The 22,058-nt window shown below is 26.7% G+C and overlaps 3 protein-coding genes across 5 annotated transcripts; 2 read left to right on the top strand and 1 right to left on the bottom strand.

Annotated features, from left to right (window-relative positions):
* Nucleotides 1-573: 573 nt before the first annotated feature.
* LOC107168309 (uncharacterized) lies at nt 574-6,127 on the bottom strand. Its single transcript, XM_089227353.1, has 9 exons — nt 5,464-6,127; nt 5,182-5,382; nt 4,914-5,113; nt 4,709-4,820; nt 4,406-4,633; nt 4,201-4,336; nt 2,101-3,166; nt 1,802-2,038; nt 574-1,042 (listed from the first exon to the last, which is right to left on the bottom strand). The coding sequence occupies exons 1-8, from the start codon at nt 5,524-5,526 to the stop codon at nt 1,843-1,845; spliced, it is 2,202 nt and encodes a 733-aa protein (XP_089083479.1). The 5' UTR covers nt 5,527-6,127; the 3' UTR covers nt 574-1,042; nt 1,802-1,842.
* Nucleotides 6,128-8,359: 2,232 nt separating this feature from the next.
* LOC149056401 (transmembrane protein 256-like) lies at nt 8,360-13,950 on the top strand. Of its 3 annotated transcripts, none has more exons than XM_089227355.1 (6): nt 10,395-10,784; nt 10,894-10,974; nt 11,058-11,157; nt 12,770-12,926; nt 13,559-13,674; nt 13,739-13,950. In XM_089227355.1, exons 3-6 carry the CDS (start codon nt 11,068-11,070, stop codon nt 13,880-13,882), a joined length of 507 nt encoding a protein of 168 aa, XP_089083481.1. In that variant the 5' UTR covers nt 10,395-10,784; nt 10,894-10,974; nt 11,058-11,067; the 3' UTR covers nt 13,883-13,950. The 3 variants fall into 3 exon arrangements, with proteins under 3 accessions (XP_089083480.1, XP_089083481.1, XP_089083482.1); XM_089227356.1 differs by having other exon boundaries at nt 10,395-10,781; nt 10,892-10,974; XM_089227354.1 differs by lacking the exons at nt 13,559-13,674; nt 13,739-13,950 and having other exon boundaries at nt 8,360-10,784; nt 11,084-11,157; nt 12,770-12,836.
* Nucleotides 13,951-17,025: 3,075 nt separating this feature from the next.
* LOC149056402 (uncharacterized) lies at nt 17,026-19,900 on the top strand. The gene is made up of 5 exons (XM_089227073.1): nt 17,026-17,257; nt 17,331-17,900; nt 18,087-18,869; nt 19,092-19,412; nt 19,887-19,900. Exons 1-5 carry the CDS (start codon nt 17,026-17,028, stop codon nt 19,898-19,900), a joined length of 1,920 nt encoding a protein of 639 aa, XP_089083199.1.
* Nucleotides 19,901-22,058: the final 2,158 nt, after the last annotated feature.

The raw sequence follows: 22,058 nt of genomic DNA on the forward strand, positions 1-22,058 counted from the left end.
AAACCGCCTATGTAAAAACATGACAAATATTAATTTAAAATAACACACTTAAATAATTTGACTACAAATAATTTCATAGTTATAATATCCCTAAGTTATAAGTATAACAATGATCATAGGTAACAGACTAAATTGATATATTTCAGCATTTTAGAATGTTAGGTTATTTAAGTCATAACAAAGACTATAATATTTATCTTAAACTTCTATTATATAATTGGAAAAATTATGCAAAATATTCTAAGCAGCATAATTTTAACATTTAATATTTTATAACTACAATTACTAAAGTATAATTGGGGAATAGTAATTACAATGAAAGCTTTACATATATATGAAAATGAGTTCTTTATAGAAAAACTCATGCAATTGAAAAGTTACTTCACACTAGTATAACACAAAAACTTTATTTCTCTAGATAAATTATATATAGGTATAGCGGTATAGATGCAATTGGACTAGATATAGCATAATATACTATCTTGTACAGTATGCATATAAAAGTAATCCACTTTACACAATGAAGACTCAATTAATTAAATAACCATGTAAATAAATTATTAATATTCATAATATTTTATTGTAAGTGTATTTTAGTGCTAAAATAAATGAAATAATTATAAATACAATTAATGATACTGAAACCAGGAATAATATTCAATGCTTGAAGTACTGTTACAACAAAAATTAAGCTTACATTTTCTAAAATTATGTCTTGAATTTCCTGTTCCAATATGATTTTATTTAGTACAAAACAATATTTATTATTTTTAAATATTGAATAATTTATTGTGTGAAGTGGGTAATTTGTGTACATATAAGATAAGCAATTATTGCATTAAATCTATCGAGCTTTATTACAGCAAACAAACCAAGGTGATGTCACACTGTTTTTTTTTTCAATTCTTTATATGAAAATATTTTAAGTAGACATGATACCAATTCCAATTTTTTGAAATTAATTACATTTTTAAACTAAAACAACATAGTATTTGAATATTGTGTAACTTGAAATATTTGTTAGTTTTATGTTATTCAAAACCTTAAAAATGTAAAATGACGAACATTAATACAAATAAATAAAAAACTATTATATTATCATAGGACGACAATACTGTTAAAATTATTTGTTACTCTTTAATTTGTATTTACTAATTAGTAAAAAATAATATTATTACTATATAGACATGGAATAATAACAAATCAAAAGAATTTGAATTGTTTAAAATTTTCAAATCCAGAATAATTTTTTTCATGAATGGGAGTATATGATTATATAATAAAAATGTTTTATGATCAAATTAAAAAAAATTGGAATGTATTCCTCAGAATACAGCCACAAATTATATTGCAAAGCAATATAGTATAATAAAATAATACAAACAATTGAATTTTTGTGTATGAACTAGTAAAATTATAATATTATTTCTAAATAGTAAAAGTAATTATTACACATTTACTTAATACTTAAGATAAAAAATTTTATAATTTACAAATATTTATAATAATACTCGCAGTAAAATTAAAAAGTAGATAAGAAAGATAGTTTTAAGGATTTAAAATATGAATACAACAATTTTAGTTAGTTTCAATTGATAAAATTGTCATTTGAGTTAGTTATGTTCTAAAATATATAAGTAAATTTAAATTAAATCAGTAGTTGATAATAAAATGATTAAAAAAAATGTTTGTGATTGCATTAGATTATATGTTATTGCTGTTAAATTAATGCAAGTTTCACAGATGAACATTTTTAAATTGATAAAGAATGCTGAATAATCAAAAATATAGAAATAATTACCTTTAAACTATTTCAAACTACTTGTAATTAAAAAATATTTTTCATCTATCATATGAACTACTTGGACATATATCAAGAAGTTGATCAGTTAAACTTCTATCATCATCAGTATGTTTGAACATTGGCCATTCTTTATCAGAATTAATAATTCCTTTTTTCTGTAATAATTTATTTAAATTTCCTAATATATATTCCCCATCAACTGATGAGCTTGATGATAAATTGATAGAACTATTCCTAAAAGAAAACACAACAATTATTGATTACAACATATTAACAAGAAATTAATAATAACTCACTCTTTAATACTATTAGCATCAGTCTCGTATGATTTTTCATTTGCAATTTGAAGTGTTTCATCACAGATATTTTTAATTTCTTTAGTTTTTTCTAAATAATAATTTGATAATTGTTGAAGTTTATTTAATAAGTTAATGTTTTTGGGAGATTCAAACACTGTTTGATTTATGTCAGAAATATCTGTATTCAAGCATTTTGAAATACATTTCAACATTTTGCAGTAATGTTCGTTATCTTTTTCTGAATGTTGTAAAACACTTTCTTCAAGTTTAATACTTGAACAAGATGAAACTGACAAGTTATCCACATCAGAAGGTGACATTTTTAATAATGTATTTATGTGTGCCATCAGATCTTCATTTATTGATTCATTGTTTTTTTGATCAAAAACTTTAATTTGTTTCTGTGATATCTGTGCTTTTAACGTATTAAGCTGACTATTGTAAAAGGAATCTGGAAGTTTAGCGTAATTTACTGGATTTTCCATCCGTAATCTGTCATTAGTATAACATTTTTTAGACATAGGTACAGTTGCAGGGATCGAAGGAATTGTCTTCAATTTTTTTAAATCAGCATCTGTATTTCTAGTAGTACCAGCAGATAATTCTTTTACGAGCAGTTGTTTTTTGTTTTTAATTCTTTGCATTATATTGTTAATATTTTGCAAAGGTTTTCCAGAATTAAATTTTTCTTTATAATTTAACTTAGCACTTGGTTGTATTATTTTCTTTTTGCATCCTTTATCAAAGTTAATATTTTTTTTTGAAGGTTGCTCATAATAAGTATTGAATTGGTTTTTTTCTGGGCATTCCTTTTCAAAATGAATATTTTTCTTTGAAGGCTGCTCATAATTAGTATTAATTTGATTTTTTTCTTTGTATTCCTTCTCAAAACGAGTATTTTTCTTTGAAGATTGCTCATAATTAGAACAGATTTGGTTGTTTTTTTTGCATTTTTTTTCAAAATGAATAGTTTTCTTTGAAGGTTGTACATAATTAGTACTGGTTGATGTGGATGAAGATATACATATAGATGTAGACGTACTTGATTCATCAAGTAGTATTTCTAAAATATAAAAACAAAATATATTGATTTAATATATTTAAGTTCAAAAAAACACCGCATATGACATGTTTAAACTATCTTACAATTTTACAAAATAGCAAATTGTCTACAATAATCCATTTTAGTAATTTATTTTTAAAATAAGTAGTATATTTTTAACTAATTTTAAAATTTAAAATTTAAAAGTTGGGTATCTTGAAATCTATTAAGAGTACTCTAATAAAATTATCATAATTTGCTTACAAACTAAAATATCAATAAAAGCTTCAGAGATGTCCTATTTAATAATTTTAACATTTTATAATAAGTTAATTTACTCTAATTAAAAAAAAAAAATAAGATGGTGAAATGGATTATTATGAACGAGAAATTCAATATTCTGTCTGATATACAAAGACATAACACATTGGTGTGGCATCCTAATAATAAATAATAAAAAAGGAAGAAACTTGCACTTCTGTTCAGATTAAATGAATAACTTGTCATTGTAAAGGATGTTTTGAATTTGATTTCTATTACAACCATTGTTAACAAAAATTGATACAGAACAAAAGAGATGGGTCATGGCTGGATCTATGGATTAGCGAGCCTTATTACTTGTGTATTAAAAAATTAATTAATTTTTGTTACAAATGTTAATTTAAGTTAACATACATAATATAATAGTACTGGAGTATCATATGTGTTACTTAACATTATCTAATCTAACTTAAATTGAAATTTATAGCAAAAATGAATTTATAAATGTTTGAAATCTCGGGCACTAATCTATACTTGTTTTTATAGTCAGTAGCAGATTTGAAGATAATTTGAGGAGGGGGCGAATTGGTGTCATAGATTGAATGGTAATAACAAAGATGTAACCGAATACACATTTATGATTTTCATATTAAAAAAATACGTTTTCGTATGATATAATGTTAGCTATACTCATTGATGTAGCTACGCGCAAAAATCCTTTTCTGAGGACTACAGAGGATGGTAACTCTTAAACGAGAGAGTATATAAGTAATAGTTTTCGATATATTACATACCAGTTATCTGTTTTTTAGCTTCGGTTAAGATAATTCTTTCACTTGATGTATTTTGTTTTTTTCTAGTATTTTCTTTTGTTTGGTTTTTTTCTTCAGATTTTGAAGGTGAATTATTTTGATGTGTAATAATCATTTCCTTAAAATTTAAACATAAATTATTTTATAATAAAACATAATGGATAATATAGAACAAATTTAAACATACTTTTAAGTTGTCTGGAAATAATTTGTTTCTAATGTTTTGTTCTTCAGCAGATAATTTATTTAATTCTGAAACTAACGTTTCAAAGATTTTTAAATCTGTTTCTAGCTTTGAGAATTTAGATACATTTTCCTTATTTTCTTTATTTTTATCATGCATTGGCAATTGTTGCAATTCCTCCATTTGATTTTCTTCAGAACTAATAACAACTGACCAAGGTTTTGAAAGTTTCTACAGCAAAATAATATTAATCAGCAAGTTCACAACCGAATAATTACAATTAAACATTCATTTTTTTAATTTTACTTTATTTAAGTTCTGATTTATAATATTTGATTCATTCAAAGTTACTTGACTTGGAATAAAGAAACACTCATTGTGTTCTTTTATATTACGTCTTTGAGTATTATTATTGTCACTAGAAACATTTAAATAAAAATTTAGTCATTGAAATAAACTATTAATAATTTCAAAATAAAATATATGAAGTAGATTGATATTTAGTATTTACACATTTTGAACACTTGTTATAAGTGTTGACCGTATTTTTTCGACTGTCTTGTTGAAATGTGTTCTTCTATCTCTCATTTCTTTTTCCATCCGCTGTTCTTCTTGTATCCGTTGTCGTCGCTTTTCTGCTTCAGCGCCCCTTGATATAGCTTTACAACGGTCTATCAATCGTTTTTCAGCCAACACTATACATGGATCTTGCTAAACAATAAACATCATATAAAATCATTTTTTTATAGTGATTTTAGTGCAATTTATTTTTATCTTACTTGAACCGATGCAACTGAGTAACCGTTGCCAACATCTTGTATCAAGTAATTAAAATCACTTTTCAACTTGTTTACTGCCAGTGATTTAAATTTATGTTCTTTTAAATTTCTTGCTGTCTCGCGTTGATCCAACTGAATTTCCACAGCCCCGTGGACACGGTCCCGTATTGTTTTGGCTAATGTTTTAGATTGGTCTCTAACCTGTAATTAATTCGTGCATAGTTATCGCTAAGTAATTATTGTCATTGACATTAAAATATGAATTACACATAATATATTTACTTGAACTAGTCGTATTTTTCTTCTTCGATCCCAGTCAGCGCGTTGCAAATCATTTATGTCCATTGTTCAATAGCCGAAGTAATTTACAACATGTACATGACCAATAAAAATGTCGATAAGATGAATCGACAATTTAATGACGTACGAATAACGAGTTATAGTACTTACTATTAGAAGTTAATTTTAAACTAATTTTTGGAAAAACAGTTGTGCAACAAAAATAATATGATAGTAGATATTACATTTCATTATTGTGTATTATAATGCCGTATCTAAGTTTAATTTCTACAAAAGATCAGTTATTGAAATTCCACATTCAACATTTTGGTCATTTAGGAACGATGAACGGTGATTTAAGTGATTACAATAGTATTTACTATTTAGTGTCGAATGTAGATTAGATAAGTTAACGGTTGTCCGTTACAATAAATTAACAATGCTTGTAATTTAGTTTCCTAGTAAAGCTAAATGCCACAAAACTTCAAGGAGTCAAAATAATGGTGATTTTGTTTGATATTTAATCATTAATAATTATATATCGTATTCATACATTAATGTTTAGTTTTTAGTGACTTTTTACTGGACAATTTCCTAATTTTGTATTTATTTTATTTTATTATTTAGTATTTAGTATTTACTATTTTATTATCTTGAAAACTGCCAACAGGTTATAGACGGTTAAATCATTTGAATTAATGTAACTTTTTATCTTGGTTACACCACAGAATAACCAGAAGGCATAACACAGGTCTTATGGGGGATAGATTTGCAACACCTGTTGGGATATCAGTGTAGCCTGTATGTAGATAATAACCAATTGTACAACCACAGAATATTATGTGGTCCCGTATTACAACTTATTGGTACAATAAATATTGTACATCATTTTATTGTATAATAATAATTAACAATGTTTAAACTTTAAGTTAAACTAAAAAAAAAGTTTAACTATAACTGTTCGAACACGACATCGCCAAGTAAGCAATAAAACATTTTAACTATTAATAGTCACATAAATATTATTTATTTTGTCATGGTGAAACATTAATTACAAATTTTTATAAATACATCAATACATAATACTAAAACAACAATATCCTAAAGAAAAATTATCTTTTTTTTTTACAAATGTTTTAAAATAGCTAATTTTCTTTTTTTTCTGTTTGTTTCAGACAACATGGTCCTATTAATTGATTGTTGTCATGTTTCATCATAGAGTAATTAAAATTTAAAATTACTCTATGTGTTTCATCATCACAGACTTCTATACTTATTTATACATATATATATTACTTTATGTGTTTCATGCACAGATATATATAATAAACTAGATTGCTAACTATTGATAAGACGTGAATCAAGTTAATCAAGTTCCGTCATTTTATCACGAGCGGATTAAAACCACCCTGATCCGTGCACCGTGCACATTATTATCAATTCTCCGTTAAAAATAATTAGAAAAAGTATTATTTATCTAGGCATTTAAATAAATAATATATATATTTTTCGGGACATTGACTTTCAATTCAAGTAGTAGTTAAAATGTATATTTACATTGTACACTTTTTTCGTGAACTCGTACAAACAAATATGTTTGGTGCTAGCACTAGTGATAAACAAATTCCTTGATTAGTTGTAAGTGGATACAAGTTAGACTAACATTTTATATCTAATTAATTCTAATGACGAAAAATGCAAGATTTAGATAGGTACTTTGAAATTTACTCAATTATTTATGTTTATTTCTTCAAAGAAATAATGGTATCTACTACTAAATATGGTGACGTATCACCCAGAGGCGGTTTGAATGTATTATATTTAGTCAATGTGCAAGACAATATATAGACACACACACTCACCACCACCCCCCCCCCCCCCCCCCTTCACCATAGAAATTACAAATAAATATTTTTTTATAAGTTTATAATTTATAATTATAAGGTCCTTATATTCTTAGCTCAACGCTTTCAACAGTTTCAGCCACGATTAGGTACTTTATTATTTTTTTCATTTATTGAACATTAAAATTAAACATTGCGGTTAGCACATGCTCAACTAAGACCACCCACCCCCTAACATTGGTGGTGCAGTGCACCAACAACATTATACTCAAACCGCCTCTGGTATCTCACCTGACACCTAGATCACTAGACAGTGCTACCACCAAACCACCACCGGACTGTATGATACAGAATATATTATTTACAACATTTTATAATAATATTTACTATGTCCACAGATTATATACAATTATTATAAGATTATATAATCTGTGCTATGTCTAGTATGTCTATACAGAATCTATATTAAAAAATATTACCTTATGGCTTATCGTTTGTATTGATAACGGATAATTGATAATAATGTGCATGGATCATACGCGATGTTAGTGATAACGTATTCCAAAGACGTTGTAATACCTAGAAACCCAAACAAATATTTCGCCCATAAGAAATACACAGTAAATAATTTGGAAATTAATTAATTAATTAATATAAGTATGTTTTGCACAAAATTTCAAATGCATAATGTTCATCGTAGAAAAAGGAATTATAAAGTTATTAGATTCAAACTTAATTCTTTTGTAATTTTAAATTTACTAAAAAAATTAATTAATTTCCAAATTAGTTACTGAGTATTTCTTATGGGCGAAATATTTGCTTGGGTTTCAAGGTATTACAACATCTTTGGAATACGTTATCACTAACATCGCGTATATAATTACTCTATGTTAAATACACAGGCTGTATCGGCCAGTTAGCAATCTAGTCCGCGCAACAAAAACTGGCCGGTTACCCCCGAAACCCGCCCGCCATGAACGTGCCGCTAGCCGCGGGTTCTCAAACTACGCGTCGCCGCTGCGATGTTATACAATAGGCGCACGCGGTGTGTTTGTTATGCGATGTTGAAAACCAGTTTTAGCTGTATAACTGGAATGTATTGTATAGAGGGATCGTAACACGGAGGGGTCTTAACAGGAGGGTAGTGGGTAGTGTATACTGTTGATTTTGTGCATTATGCTACAGACATTTGTAACCGATAGTGTGCTGTACCAGTGTTTTGTATATTTTTTGTGTTTCTGTTTGAATAAATTGTTGTTCTTAGATTTATTAAAAATGTCTCTTACCAATAGTGATACTCGTAGCCAGACTAAACAAATTGTTTATAAAGTGTATACGTTTCTAAAACAACTGTCAACACATCCAAATTTAACCGCCGATTTTTTTAAAAACACACAAATACGTACTGCCGAAGCATGTGGATTGTCAGAGCGCACTATCCGACGTATTTGCTCCGAAGCAAAAGAAAAAACCGAAGAATCAACGTCAGTTATGTTATTTAAGTCTCCACGCAAAGGTTACAAACGTGCAAAAATTGTGTCGGAGATCGACGATTTTGATTCTGATGTCGTTAGGAGAACTGTGCACGAGTTCTACGATCGAGGTGAGTATCCAACTGCACAATTGATACTAAATGCTTTAAGACAAAAAATCAATTATTCCGGATGCTTACGCTCCATGCAATATTTATTGAAGAATTTGAAATTTTCTTATAAGAAGTGTAATGATGGCCGTAAATTTTTGATGGAGAGAAATGACATCGTTGCACTTCGATGTAAATTTCTTCGAGAAATTTGTACGTTGCGCGAGATGAAGGATGATCGCCCTGTTGTTTATATTGACGAGACATGGGTTAATCAAAATCATTCGAGATCGATGATTTGGCAAAATGAACACGGCACTGAAGGATTGAAAGTTCCAACAGGAAAAGGAGGTCGGCTTATCGTGTGCCATGCTGGATGTGCTCGTTATGGCTTTATTCAAGGGTCCAAACTAGTATTCCGTAGCAATACAGGCAATACCGCCGACTACCACAGTCAAATGAATGCCGAAGTTTTTAAAAAGTGGTTTATTGAATTATTAAACAATTTAGAAGAGCCATCTGTTTTGGTGATGGATAATGCGTCATATCATTCCACACTAGTACATAATCACCCAAAAAGTAATTGGAAAAAATCGGACGTACAAAAATGGTTGAATGAAAAAAATATCGAATTTCATCCTCTTGAAACTTTAGCAGAACTTCATCAGAAAGTTAAAGCCTTAATTCCGCGCCAAAAAAAATACTTGCTTGACCAAATTGCATTAGAAAAAGGTCACGAAGTAATACGCCTACCTCCATATCATTGCCAATACAATGCAATTGAACTTATATGGGCCCAAGTTAAGGGTCAAGTAGCAAAAAAAAAAAATACATTCAAGATGGTTGATATCGAGCGTCTTACCCATGAAGCGTTGGATGCGGTAACCAAAGAGGATTGGGAAAATTGTGTAAGGCATGCCGAAAAAATACAAGATTCAGATAACCGAAAGGAAATTCTTAGGGACACCTTAATCGAACCAGTAGTTTTGACCATATTGCCCGATGACAGCGATTGCAGTGATGAGGAATCAGATATAGAGCAATTGGAATAACTGATATTGATAATAATTTTATGTATTTATGTATTTGTAGACTGTTTTGTAAATATTATTGACAATTATTAATAAATGTAAAATATTAAGTATAGCCAGTATAGGTATAAATATTATTTTATTTTTATTGTATGTGTAAAAATATTATTTTTTTTTTACTGATTTGCAATTATTATTAACAATCAATAAACTGTATATATATTATATCACGTATTGAAATTATGTTTTATACTGATAATTTTTTAAACCATTTTCTCTCATGATTGGTATAATAATTAATTAATATATACCATGTGAACGAATAATTTTAAAAAAACGCGGCAATTAGCTTAATAACCACTTATTGACAATTGCCACTAGAGTCGCACCAGTCACCGGCCAGTTTTCGTTGCGCCGACTTTAGTTTATAATATACACAGAATAAATATAATATATATATCTGTGGTTTCATCATAGATAATAAAGATATGGATAGGACATAACGGTCTTATAAGTGGGAATTAAGGGGTACAATTGAGGCCAAATAAGTATACCTATATCGAGTATCGACTATCAATATAAAAGCATTGATAAAAGAGCCTCAATTGCCTCTCCTCCGGGAACGCGGCCTCAAATATATTTAATATAGGCGTAGCCTATCCATATCTTTATTATCTATGGGTTTCATGTACAATAATATCACTTTTCTATCAATGTATTCTATGATAATATTGTGGCACAAAATAAAGATTACATTATTACGAAACTTCTACAGAAGGCTGACAGGCTGAGGAACACTTGAAATGCGTTAATTAAAATTTAATTTTAATTGTGTCCTACTGGTTATTGTGTACAAAAAAAAAAAAGGTTAGTGCGAGTTTTGTGAATAAATTAAATGTTCGCTATTTGCATTATTATTGCATTAGTATTTAGTAATATAATTAATAATGATGGCCTATTTCAATTGATTTTACAGTACGTTTGCAAGTCAACAACAAATTTAGTTTTAACACTTAATTATTTGGTTTTTGCTTCCAAAACCTCTTATTTGTGATTTGTAAGTTAATTAACTTAAGTAAAAAAAAAAATTTTAAATTAGATTAATGTTATTTATTCAACGAGCATTAATTATTTACTTAGGTTGTATATTATGATTTCTGATTCAGTTCAAGGAGCTGTTAAATGGATTACATATACGAATCCAGTCGTTACTAACTCAGTACAAGGATTTAATTCATTGGCAAGTAAACATTGTTGAATGTATTCCATGAGAGATCTGTTTATCATGTTAATTTTAGTTTATAGCTCTGATTTTAAAAAATATCTATTGTTGAGAATATTTTATATTGACTACATACCTATAAGTGACGGACATGAAAACATTTTGCCTTGTACATTTAGATTCAGTAACTTAAACTGCGCATATTTTTATTTGTAATTGATTAAATGATGTTTTCCAAAAATATTTTAATACTTGTAGTCAATAAACTAGTTATAAGAAATTTAATATAAATATATATTATATATACAGGCTGATTTTTTTTATCATGGACTACTCATTATTTCAAAAAGTATCAATGTTTTTGAAAATATTTTTTTACAAAGTTTCATGTTGTTAAAAAAGCAACATTTTTATTAAAAAAATATGTATTTTAATATATTTTATCCTTATAATTTTTTAAGTTTTTTACTTTTTTGAGTGAGAACCTAGAGTTTTAATTTCATATTCCAAAGCAGAATATGTTTCTAAGTATTTTGATACGTAAAAATTGAATTTTGGACGAGTAGTTTATGAGTTATAAGTATTTAAAGTTTAGATTGGTAAATTGGAGTGGTACGGGGTTACCTCGCAAAATGTTTTTCCACTACTCCACTTCTCAAAACTTTAAATACTTATAACTCATAAACTACTCGTTCAAAATTCGATTTTTACATATCAAAATACTTAGAAAGATATTCTGCTTTGGAGTATGAAATTAAAACTCTAGGTTATCATTCAAAAAAGTAAAAAACTTAAAAAATTACAAGGATAAAAAATATTAAAAAACATCATTTTTCAATAAAAACGTTTTTTTAACAACATGAAACTTTGTAAAAAAAACATTGATACTTTTTGAAATAATGAGTGGTTCATGATAAAAAAATCACCCTGTATAACATGTATTCATGTCCTGCTTCAGAATATGTAATTAAAAATCAATGTCCTTATCTAAAATAGTTAAAAATTATAAATGATATTGATACAAATAAATAATATTGATATTTCCATTAGGTATAAATACCAGTATTTTTAATTAATACTCTTACTTGTTTTAAAATTGTTTCCAATAAAATCATACAATAAAGATAGATAGAGTTTGATAATTTGTTAACACTAAAATAATCATCCTATCTATTGTTTATTATTAATAATATACATAAGGTAAATTAAATAAATGTAAATTATATATTATTTGTTCTATTGATTTAAAACTATGTATCTAATAAATGTATGGAGACTAAAGTTAAATTTTTTATTTAAGCTATAAATGCTTACGTTTTGTTTTTATAAATATTATTTAATTAAATAATTGTTACAGATTTATGAATTTCATAAAATTTGTTTAAACAAAACTTTAAATTATTGAATTAATTAAATGTTAATTTTTTTTTATAAAAATGCTTATTGAATATATACAATATTGAATATATATAACCTATTCATTGTTCCATTTAAATTTTAAATTATATTGAATTATATTTTTTTATCTGCATTTATGTTTCAAGATAAATTATTTTAATTAATATTAAAGCTGAAGGGCATCCTAATAATTTGTTTTTTGTTTAATATTTTAATTGATATAATTTTGTAGCTAAATTGGATTGGAGTATCAAGTTCTGGTGAAAAACAAATTATGAAGATGGAGAGTCTGAATATATTTCAAATGCTTGGAAAAAATATTTATTTCTATAAAATGGCTGGCCTTATAGGAGCATCTGCAGTCATATTAGGAGCTTATGGTGCTCACGGTATGAAAAATAATAAAAAAAATATTTCAAACATTTTAATATATTGCAACTATATTATATTTTTAAATATGAGTTTAAGTATATACGGTGGTTGTTTCCCTTGATTGGATGTAATATTAATACTGATAGTATACTTATATTAAACTTAGTTTAAAATAATTATTGATAATTTATTGGTGACTTTTATTTCCCTAATTTTTAACAAGAGAATGTTTATTATGGCATACTCGTGAAGTCTCTTCAGTCTTCTAGTATACCAAAAATATATTTTTAAATAAATTATAATTAGTTACATTATGCAACATTTAAGCAAAGAGAAAAATGATTTATCTTAACTTTAATTAAAAGTACTTTTTGTTATTTGAAACAAGGTATTAAAATCTGCTTATTACATCTTGTAATTTATGGTAGTTAATTGATAAGTACTAATAATTAATAATTATAATTTTTTTTTTTTGTAATTAATTTAATTTAAGAAATCACGGCACCAAATTATAATTTTAGAACATTTTTATTTATAGCATACTATTTAAACTACAAAATAGTCACTAGACAAAAATATATTATGAATTTAGTAAATAGTTATTAACTAACTACCTTTTGTATATATTTTAATTAATATTTATTTTTAGTTGTTGCACATAAAGCTAACCCAGAAGAAATAAGAAATTTTGAAACAGCAAATCGGTATCATTTTTACCATACTTTTGCATTATTTGGTGTGCCATTTTGTCGGTTTCCTAGAATTGTAAGTGTACAAATTAATTATATTTTTAAGTGTTTTTTTATTATTAAAATAATATTTCTTTCAGACTGGGGTACTCTTTATTGGTGGAACTTTAATATTTTGTGGTACCTGTTACTATAACGGACTGACTGGAGATAAAACATTCAACAAATATACACCCACTGGGGGTATGTTATTAATTGCTGCTTGGATGTCAATGATTCTTTAGAAATTTAATGATTTTAAGTTTTTACTTGTATTTTTATTTAATTAAAATTATATAGATACATTTAAATATTTGGTGAAAAGTTTGTTTAATATTGTTAATAATTATTGATCTATAGGTGTATATTTTATTATTTGTATTTTATATCCAAATAATGCATTCATATAAATTTACTGGTATAAATATTTTAAAATATACCTATTTCAGAGAATGAAAATTGAATAGGACTGGTAACATGTGCTTTCTTTATTTATTTTTAATATTTATTATAAACAGTGTTTATAATACGTGAAAATAGACCTTTTTTTTTTTTTTCTGTTTTAACCGACGACGCCGCGGGATCTGCTTTCGCATTGCTTCTGCGGCGCCGCCATCGTTTATTGACATTATCAAATATTAATTACTCGTGAAAATAGACCTAAAATTATATATTTTAACTTATAAAACTACACAATCATAACCTTTAGTTTATTAAGAAAAAAAGTTTATCTAAAAAAAAAATACAAAGAATGCAATAGTAGAAATCTTCAATGAATTACAATTTTATATTATAGTGACTTATACTCTCTCTGTTCAAGTGAAGGCAGCCAATGGGTGACTTGGTGTGAAGAGGCGTAACGCTAAACTGCAGTTATACAGATAATTGAGTGGGTGAGGTGATAATCAGGTATAACTTGACTGTGTCTCGGCGTTAACTGATTGATGGTGACTACGTTTCTTTTATTAAACAAATTATAATTTAAACTTCAAGGAAAATTAGTTTTATCAATTTGATCAGACTTAAAATATTATGTTGATTACAAATGACTGAACGTTTAATTTACATCCTATACGCACAGTAATAAACTTGAAAACACATTCATTTGAATGATTGTTTTATAAAATAAAGATTTACATTTAAAAAGTTGCTCTGGTTGATATAAAATTAATTACTTTTTTTTAATTAGCTTCTAGTGTAACTATAATAGCTCAGCAACTATCAAAATATAACAAAGATAATTAAGATATACATTCAAATTAATTACTTAAAAGGTATTAATGTTAGGTCGTACTAAGAGCACAGAATATATGAAATATATATAATATATATAATTTCATATATTCTGTGCTAAGAGTATATCAGTCCACTATGTTCATTTTAGCTTTCTCTAACTCAGATACAATAATTTATGTTAAGCATAACCAACCCTGTGTTGTTACTTTTAATTATAACGTGAATCCACTTATTATTAAACTTTAAGTTATGAACATTACCACTTGTGTTGCTATATTTTTTATACAATAATTTAATTTTTATGCAATTTATACACATTATTAAATTTTAATAATTTAGATACTCATGAGTTACATAAAAATTGAAATATCTTAAAATAGCCAATGTGGTAATGTAGCAACACAGGCAAAGTTCTTACAGATAATAATTGAATTCATTATTTCACTCTAACATTATAAGTAACAACATAAGGTTGATTCACTTGGTTCTGCTATAAAATGAAATAAAATAAATAGTTCTAAAATAGTCAATTTATTTCAAAAAACTTTCATCTATAGAAAAGCTATTAAAAACATTTCATTCAAATTTCCTAGATTCTGGCAATTCTTTAAATTTGAATTTTATATTTTAGTTGTCTCATTAATTTTAATACTTATTCACTAATCTACTACCTAATATTTATTTAGGAGAAATAGATGTGGTGTATTATATTAAAAAAAAAATGGGTTTTCAACAAAAATTCTCTAGCCTTATCTAACTTTTGGATTTTGATAACTACTTATCTGAAAATAATGCCTAAAATTGTGTTATATTCAATATACAATAAGGAGCGTCTAAACACAGAACTGAACCGTGACCGTTTTGCGCATGCGCTAGTGACATTTCATAAATTGAAATCTCTTATCTGTTATCAGGTTATTACAACCATCTTATCTTATATCTATGATTACAACTTTTAAAAAATAAAAATCGTTTAATTATATTCAAATAATATTGCAATTTTGAATTTACTTGTATTAAATATACCATAATGTTGGTCTATTTGCATACATTTGTTTGAAATATAGTCTAAAGTCTTTAGTTTCAGGATCATTCATCAGTTTTATTTCATCAGATTATTTTTCATTACACTGCCTGTGAACAAGACTTATATTATGATGTATAATATTGTTAAATTTGTATCAGGTAATAATATGTTATAAACTTATATTATTATATATTTTTAATTATTAAGTTTTTATGTTTTATAGGAAAAAATTGAAACTAAATGTAATGAACCCAAACTAACAATTCTTTATAAAGATGGAAGATTGTATGCTTTAAAGAAACAGAAAAGTAAATAGTAAATTGTCATATTATTTTCTAAATTAATTAATAATGGTTTTAATTATAATCTAATAGCAGTTATACGCAGAATAGTGTAAGATGGCAGCCAAACTCAATGTCAATGTCAACAATAATATTCAAGACAACATGTTGTATGTTACATCATACAATAGATGATTGGACGCTGTCTGCTCTTGGAGCTATGGATCCGAAAGATTGTCAATCTATATTTATGAATTATTAATTTTATAATTACATAAATAATGAATTTTCAAATACAAAATTGTTTTTGTTATTAGAATAAATTAAATATTACATGTTAGTAAAATGTTTTAAGTTAATAAAGCGCATATTTAATTATTTTATATTAGATTTATATTTTGTATTTTCTTGACCTATTATTTCCTTTCTAGATAATCAAAGAATAAAAAAAATATATTTAAATTATGAATAAAAATTAAGAATTTTTTATTATTTTTCATAAGACATATTATCACTGTTTACCTATATAAAAAAATATGAATAATATTAATACAAATATACAATTGTGGAAATTAATTTTGTAAAATAATATTAGCTCATTTTCAATTCTTATAACATCATGGTAATCCTAAACATATTATTACATACAATATTTTTATTGGATCTTGTATTTATCTTTTATTTACAGTACTAAAATTTTCCTAATAAAAGTTTTATAAATAGCTATATATAATTACATGAGAGTTATGATCATACCATGATGACAGGCAACTTTGATCAAGTATACAGTATAGTATTAAACAAAAAATAGAGTTTCCTATTTTATTTTAACTTTATGTTCAAAATGGCGATTAATTGTGATATATGCAAAGAAGAATTTTCGACCAAGTCTTCATTGACCAGACATCTTTTAAATAAACACAATGTAAGTAGTGAAACAAAAAAAAAAGTGTTAACTAAATGTATATCTTGTATGGACAAAACATTTTCAAAAAAAAAATTGCTTATTGAACATCTAAATACACAACATGGAATGTGTATAAAAGAAGAAATAATGCACTTTTCTAGTGTATCAGGTAACACCATGACATAATATAATGTTTATTTATTTATTAAATGTACTAAAAAATATCCTAAATTAAATTCTAGAGTTTCAAAATTGGTTAAAAAATTATGAACTAAAACATAACTGTCAATATTCACACCAAACCGGAAAAAGAAAATGCAATGATGGTTGTAGAACTTATTATGAATGTAGTCGATCTGGCACCTATAAAGAAAAAGATAATTCAAAAAGGTTAATAAAGTCACAAGGAACTAAAAAAATAAACTCAAATTGTACAAGTCATATAATATTATTCGAGCCCTTAAACCAAAACAATTGTAATATAATATTTTATAAAGAACATTATGGACATGAAGAAAATGAACTGCAACACATTGGTTTACCAGTTACAACAAAACATGAAGTCGCTGCAAAGTTGTCACAAGGTGTGACAGTTGGTAGAATATTGGATAATTTTAGGGATAACATTGGAAACAATTTGAAAAGAGAAGACCTAATTACTCGGGCTGATCTTCATAACATCAAGCATCAGTATAATATATCAATTCAGGACGGTCAATTGCATAAAGATGATTCCACAAGTGTGGATATTTGGGTTGAACAAATGAAAGAGCAAGGCGATAATAATCCAGTTCAATACTATAAAAAACAAGGTAAATTTTACAACAAAAATTATTTTATTTTAGATGTAGTTAGGAAGGTATTACATTATTTTATGTGTAATTTAATTTTTACTTAATAAGTATAAATTCAGAAATTAAGAAAAATTCATATTACCAACATATATTTTGGTAATATAAATGTAATTAATGCATTAAAGGACTAATTTTGAATTTCAGGAGTTCTTGATATAACTGGAAAATTAGAAGTAAATGATTTTTGTTTAATTATAATGGACCCTGGTCAAATGCACTTGCTACAAAAATTTGGACAAGGAAAAGTAGTATGTCTTGACGGGACCCACGGACTTAATGGATACGATTTTGAATTAGTTACCTTAATGGTTATAGATGACTTTGGTTCAGGGTTTCCATGTTGTTTTATGTATACTAATCTGAAAGATACAAAAATATATACTGTTATGTTCACAGTTATTCATGATGTCACAGGTATAATAAAACCCCAAACGTTTATGACTGATATCGTTGAAACTTTTTATTTGGCATGGGAAACTGTAATGGGTCCAGTTCCACATCGCATTTTTTGTTCATGGCATGTCGATAAAGCCTGGAGACAAAATTTAAATAAAATTATTGGACCTCAGCGTAAGGAAAAACAATCAACGGTTTATAAATCATTGAAAATGCTTCAAACAATATCTAGTGACACTGAATTCAAAAAAATTTTAACCAAATTTATTATTGAAATGATGAATGATCCTGAAACCAAAGATTTTGGAGTATATTTTGAACGAATGTATGCAAATAGAGCAACATTATGGGCATATTGTTACAGCAAAGGACTGGGAGTCAATTGCAATATGCATCTGGAATCAATGCATAAAACTATTAAGTATCATTACTTAAATGGATGTAAAATTGGAAGATTGGATAAAAGTATAATGACAATAAGACGATTCACACGTGATAAAAAAGTAGAAAGAATGATCAAATTGACAAAGGGTAAATCAACAACAAGAATACAGGAAATTAAAAAAAGACATGTAACCAGTATTTCACTTAATTAAAAAATTACCAAGAACGATGCAAATACCTGGAATGTAGATAGTGAACATACACCAAGTAAATCTTATGTTGTTAAACAAATTAACGAGGAAATATGTTGTGTAATAGTTTGTAGTACATGTAAAATATGCATTCATACATTTGAATGCACTTGTTTAGATTACTCCATAAAATCAATTATTTGTAAGCATATTCATACTATTGCATTAAGTCAGGAAAATTATACAACAAACGTGGGCAAATCGGAATTAAATGAGAAAAATAAACATACAATAGATACACAAGAAATAGATATACACATGAAAACTTTAAAGAACACAAATGAAAATGAAAACTTGTATGAAATATTTAAAAAAAAAGCTATGAGTACAGTAAATAAAATCCATTTAATTGAAGATTCTGATCACCTTAAAGAAGCTATTAAAATGATAGATGCTCTCAATGCATTTATTGAAGCAACATCAAAACAATCTGCACCAAGTAAAGAGTTCATTAAAATAAACAACGATCCACCTAATAAAAAAATAATTCCTCAAAATAACTTTTTTTCTACAAAATCAAAGCGAAAAAAACCGGAAAACGATTTGTTTAAACCTTCTGAACTTGAAAGTAATGATCTACGTGACACCTTTTTAAACAAAAAATTAAAAATATTGCAGGAAAATGATGTGGAACATTCATATTTTAAAGAACACTAATTTATACATTTTAATTGATGAAGTCTAAAGACTGATTATTATTATTATTATTACTATTACTCAATTATTTTTTATGTATTATATTACAATTAAAACCGTTTTATACTTTTTAGGGACATTATATCAACACTATACATTTACTCTATATCTCGTTTATACATTTTAGTTGATGAAGTCTAAAGACTGATTATTATTATTATTACTCAATTATTTTTTATGTATTACATTATAATTAAAACCATTTTATACTTTTTAGGGACATTATATTAACACTATACATTTACTCTATATCTTGTTATAGAGAAATAATTTTTAATATTTTTACCATTATTATTAATTTAGAAAATAATATGACAATTTACTATTTACTTTTCTGTTTCTTTAAAGCATACAATCTTCCATCTTTATAAAGAATTGTTAGTTTGGGTTCATTACATTTAGTTTCAATTTTTTCCTATAAAACATAAAAACTTAATAATTAAAAATATATAATAATATAAGTTTATAACATATTATTACCTGATACAAATTTAACAATATTATACATCATAATATAAGTCTTGTTCACAGGCAGTGTAATGAAAAATAATCTGATGAAATAAAACTGATGAATGATCCTGAAACTAAAGACTTTAGACTATATTTCAAACAAATGTATGCAAATAGACCAACATTATGGTATATTTAATACAAGTAAATTCAAAATTGCAATATTATTTGAATATAATTAAACGATTTTTATTTTTTAAAAGTTGTAATCATAGATATAAGATAAGATGGTTGTAATAACCTGATAACAGATAAGAGATTTCAATTTATGAAATGTCACTAGCGCATGCGCAAAACGGTCACGGTTCAGTTCTGTGTTTAGACGCTCCTATACAATATACCCCTTCCAAACGCCCAATACATCTACTACCTAGGCTTACATCGTGACTGCCGGTTAACTACTGAGGCTAACCTAACTCTTACCCATACCAAAATACTTAAATTAAATAACCGCTCTCACTGACTAGTGACTATGTCACAACACATCAACTCAAAAAATAAATTTCTTTTGAATAAACTTCTACTCAAACTTATCTTAGTGTATATGGTATTCAATTATGGAATGCAATCAAACCATCCAACCTAAACAAAATCCGATACTTCTAATCAAAATGTCTCCTCCAAATAACCAAATCTCCAAACTATGTATCCAAGGGGCGGTGGTAAACTCTCCCGATTTTTAAAAATAATAAACTCTCTCGGGTTAATATTATATTTACCTGAAGTAAATGTGTAAACTCTCCCGGGTTAACTTTATAATTACCTGTAGGAAGTATGTAAACTCTCCCGAGTTGTTTTAAATGTTAAAACCATTTTTTAAGGAAAAAAAATAGATTCCCTAACTTTTTTAAAATCTGGGCTAAAATTCACTTTACCATGCCCCTTACGAATTTCAAAAATTTTTTTTTTTTAAAGACTGGTTTTCTTATACTGATTTAGGAATCTTTTGAATTTTTTTACGGAAACCATTATTTTGGAAGTTATAGCCCTCCAAAATTTGCGATTTTACGTTTATACGCATGCGCGTCACACTACAGTATACTGCCGCGTAGAGCAACTCGAGGTTTGACTATTGTAGCCGTCAGACGAAGGTAGGTTCCTTTAGTTTGAAGACCGAAGCCACTTGTGTGTTACTTTAACTAACAAGGGTCAGTTTACTTGTTAGGTCATTCGTCTGCCCGTAGGGCAGGTACCTTCCCCCGCCGCGAACCCGAAGGGATCGCCTCCACCTCCACCGACAGGTTAGCTATTTAAGTCCCGGGGGGTTTGGGGGCCGAGCCTCCATCTAACGAAAGGATCCGGAGGACCTCAAGTTTGGCAACCGGAGCTGGCAGGTGAAGGGAACTACTATATACTTATATTAGGTTATTAGGTACCTACTTTAACTGACAAGGTACAATATACTCATTAGCCTGTCTACTTGTTGATAATTGCAAAATAACTTAATAAAGCTTATTTTTTATCATAAAAATAATTTAATTAACAATTTAGTAATAATGAGATAGTTATAATTATAATGCTTATAAAATAGCGATATTGATATAAATGTAGAACGTAGTCGAATTAAAACTGAGCACAATTGGTGTTGAGTGTATGCGTATTAACGTAAGATCACAAACTTTGGAAGGCTATAACTTCTAAAATAATGGTTTCCGCACAAAAGTTCAAACAATCTCGAAATCAGCGTTGAAAAACATGTATTAAAAAAAAAAAAATTGAAATTCGTGAGGGGCGTGGTAAAGTGCATTTGTTCCAAAATCTGTATGTTGTTATTATCAAAAACAATAATTTTAACATTTTTACGTATATTTTGTATTTGTAACTTATATCATTATTATTTATTATTATATAATATTTATATATGTTCGAACATCGGAAC

This window comes from Diuraphis noxia, unplaced genomic scaffold (assembly GCF_037042655.1).
Source record: "Diuraphis noxia isolate RWA-SAM2 unplaced genomic scaffold, SU_Dnox_SAM2 contig0004, whole genome shotgun sequence".
NCBI classification, from domain to species: domain Eukaryota; kingdom Metazoa; phylum Arthropoda; class Insecta; order Hemiptera; family Aphididae; genus Diuraphis; species Diuraphis noxia.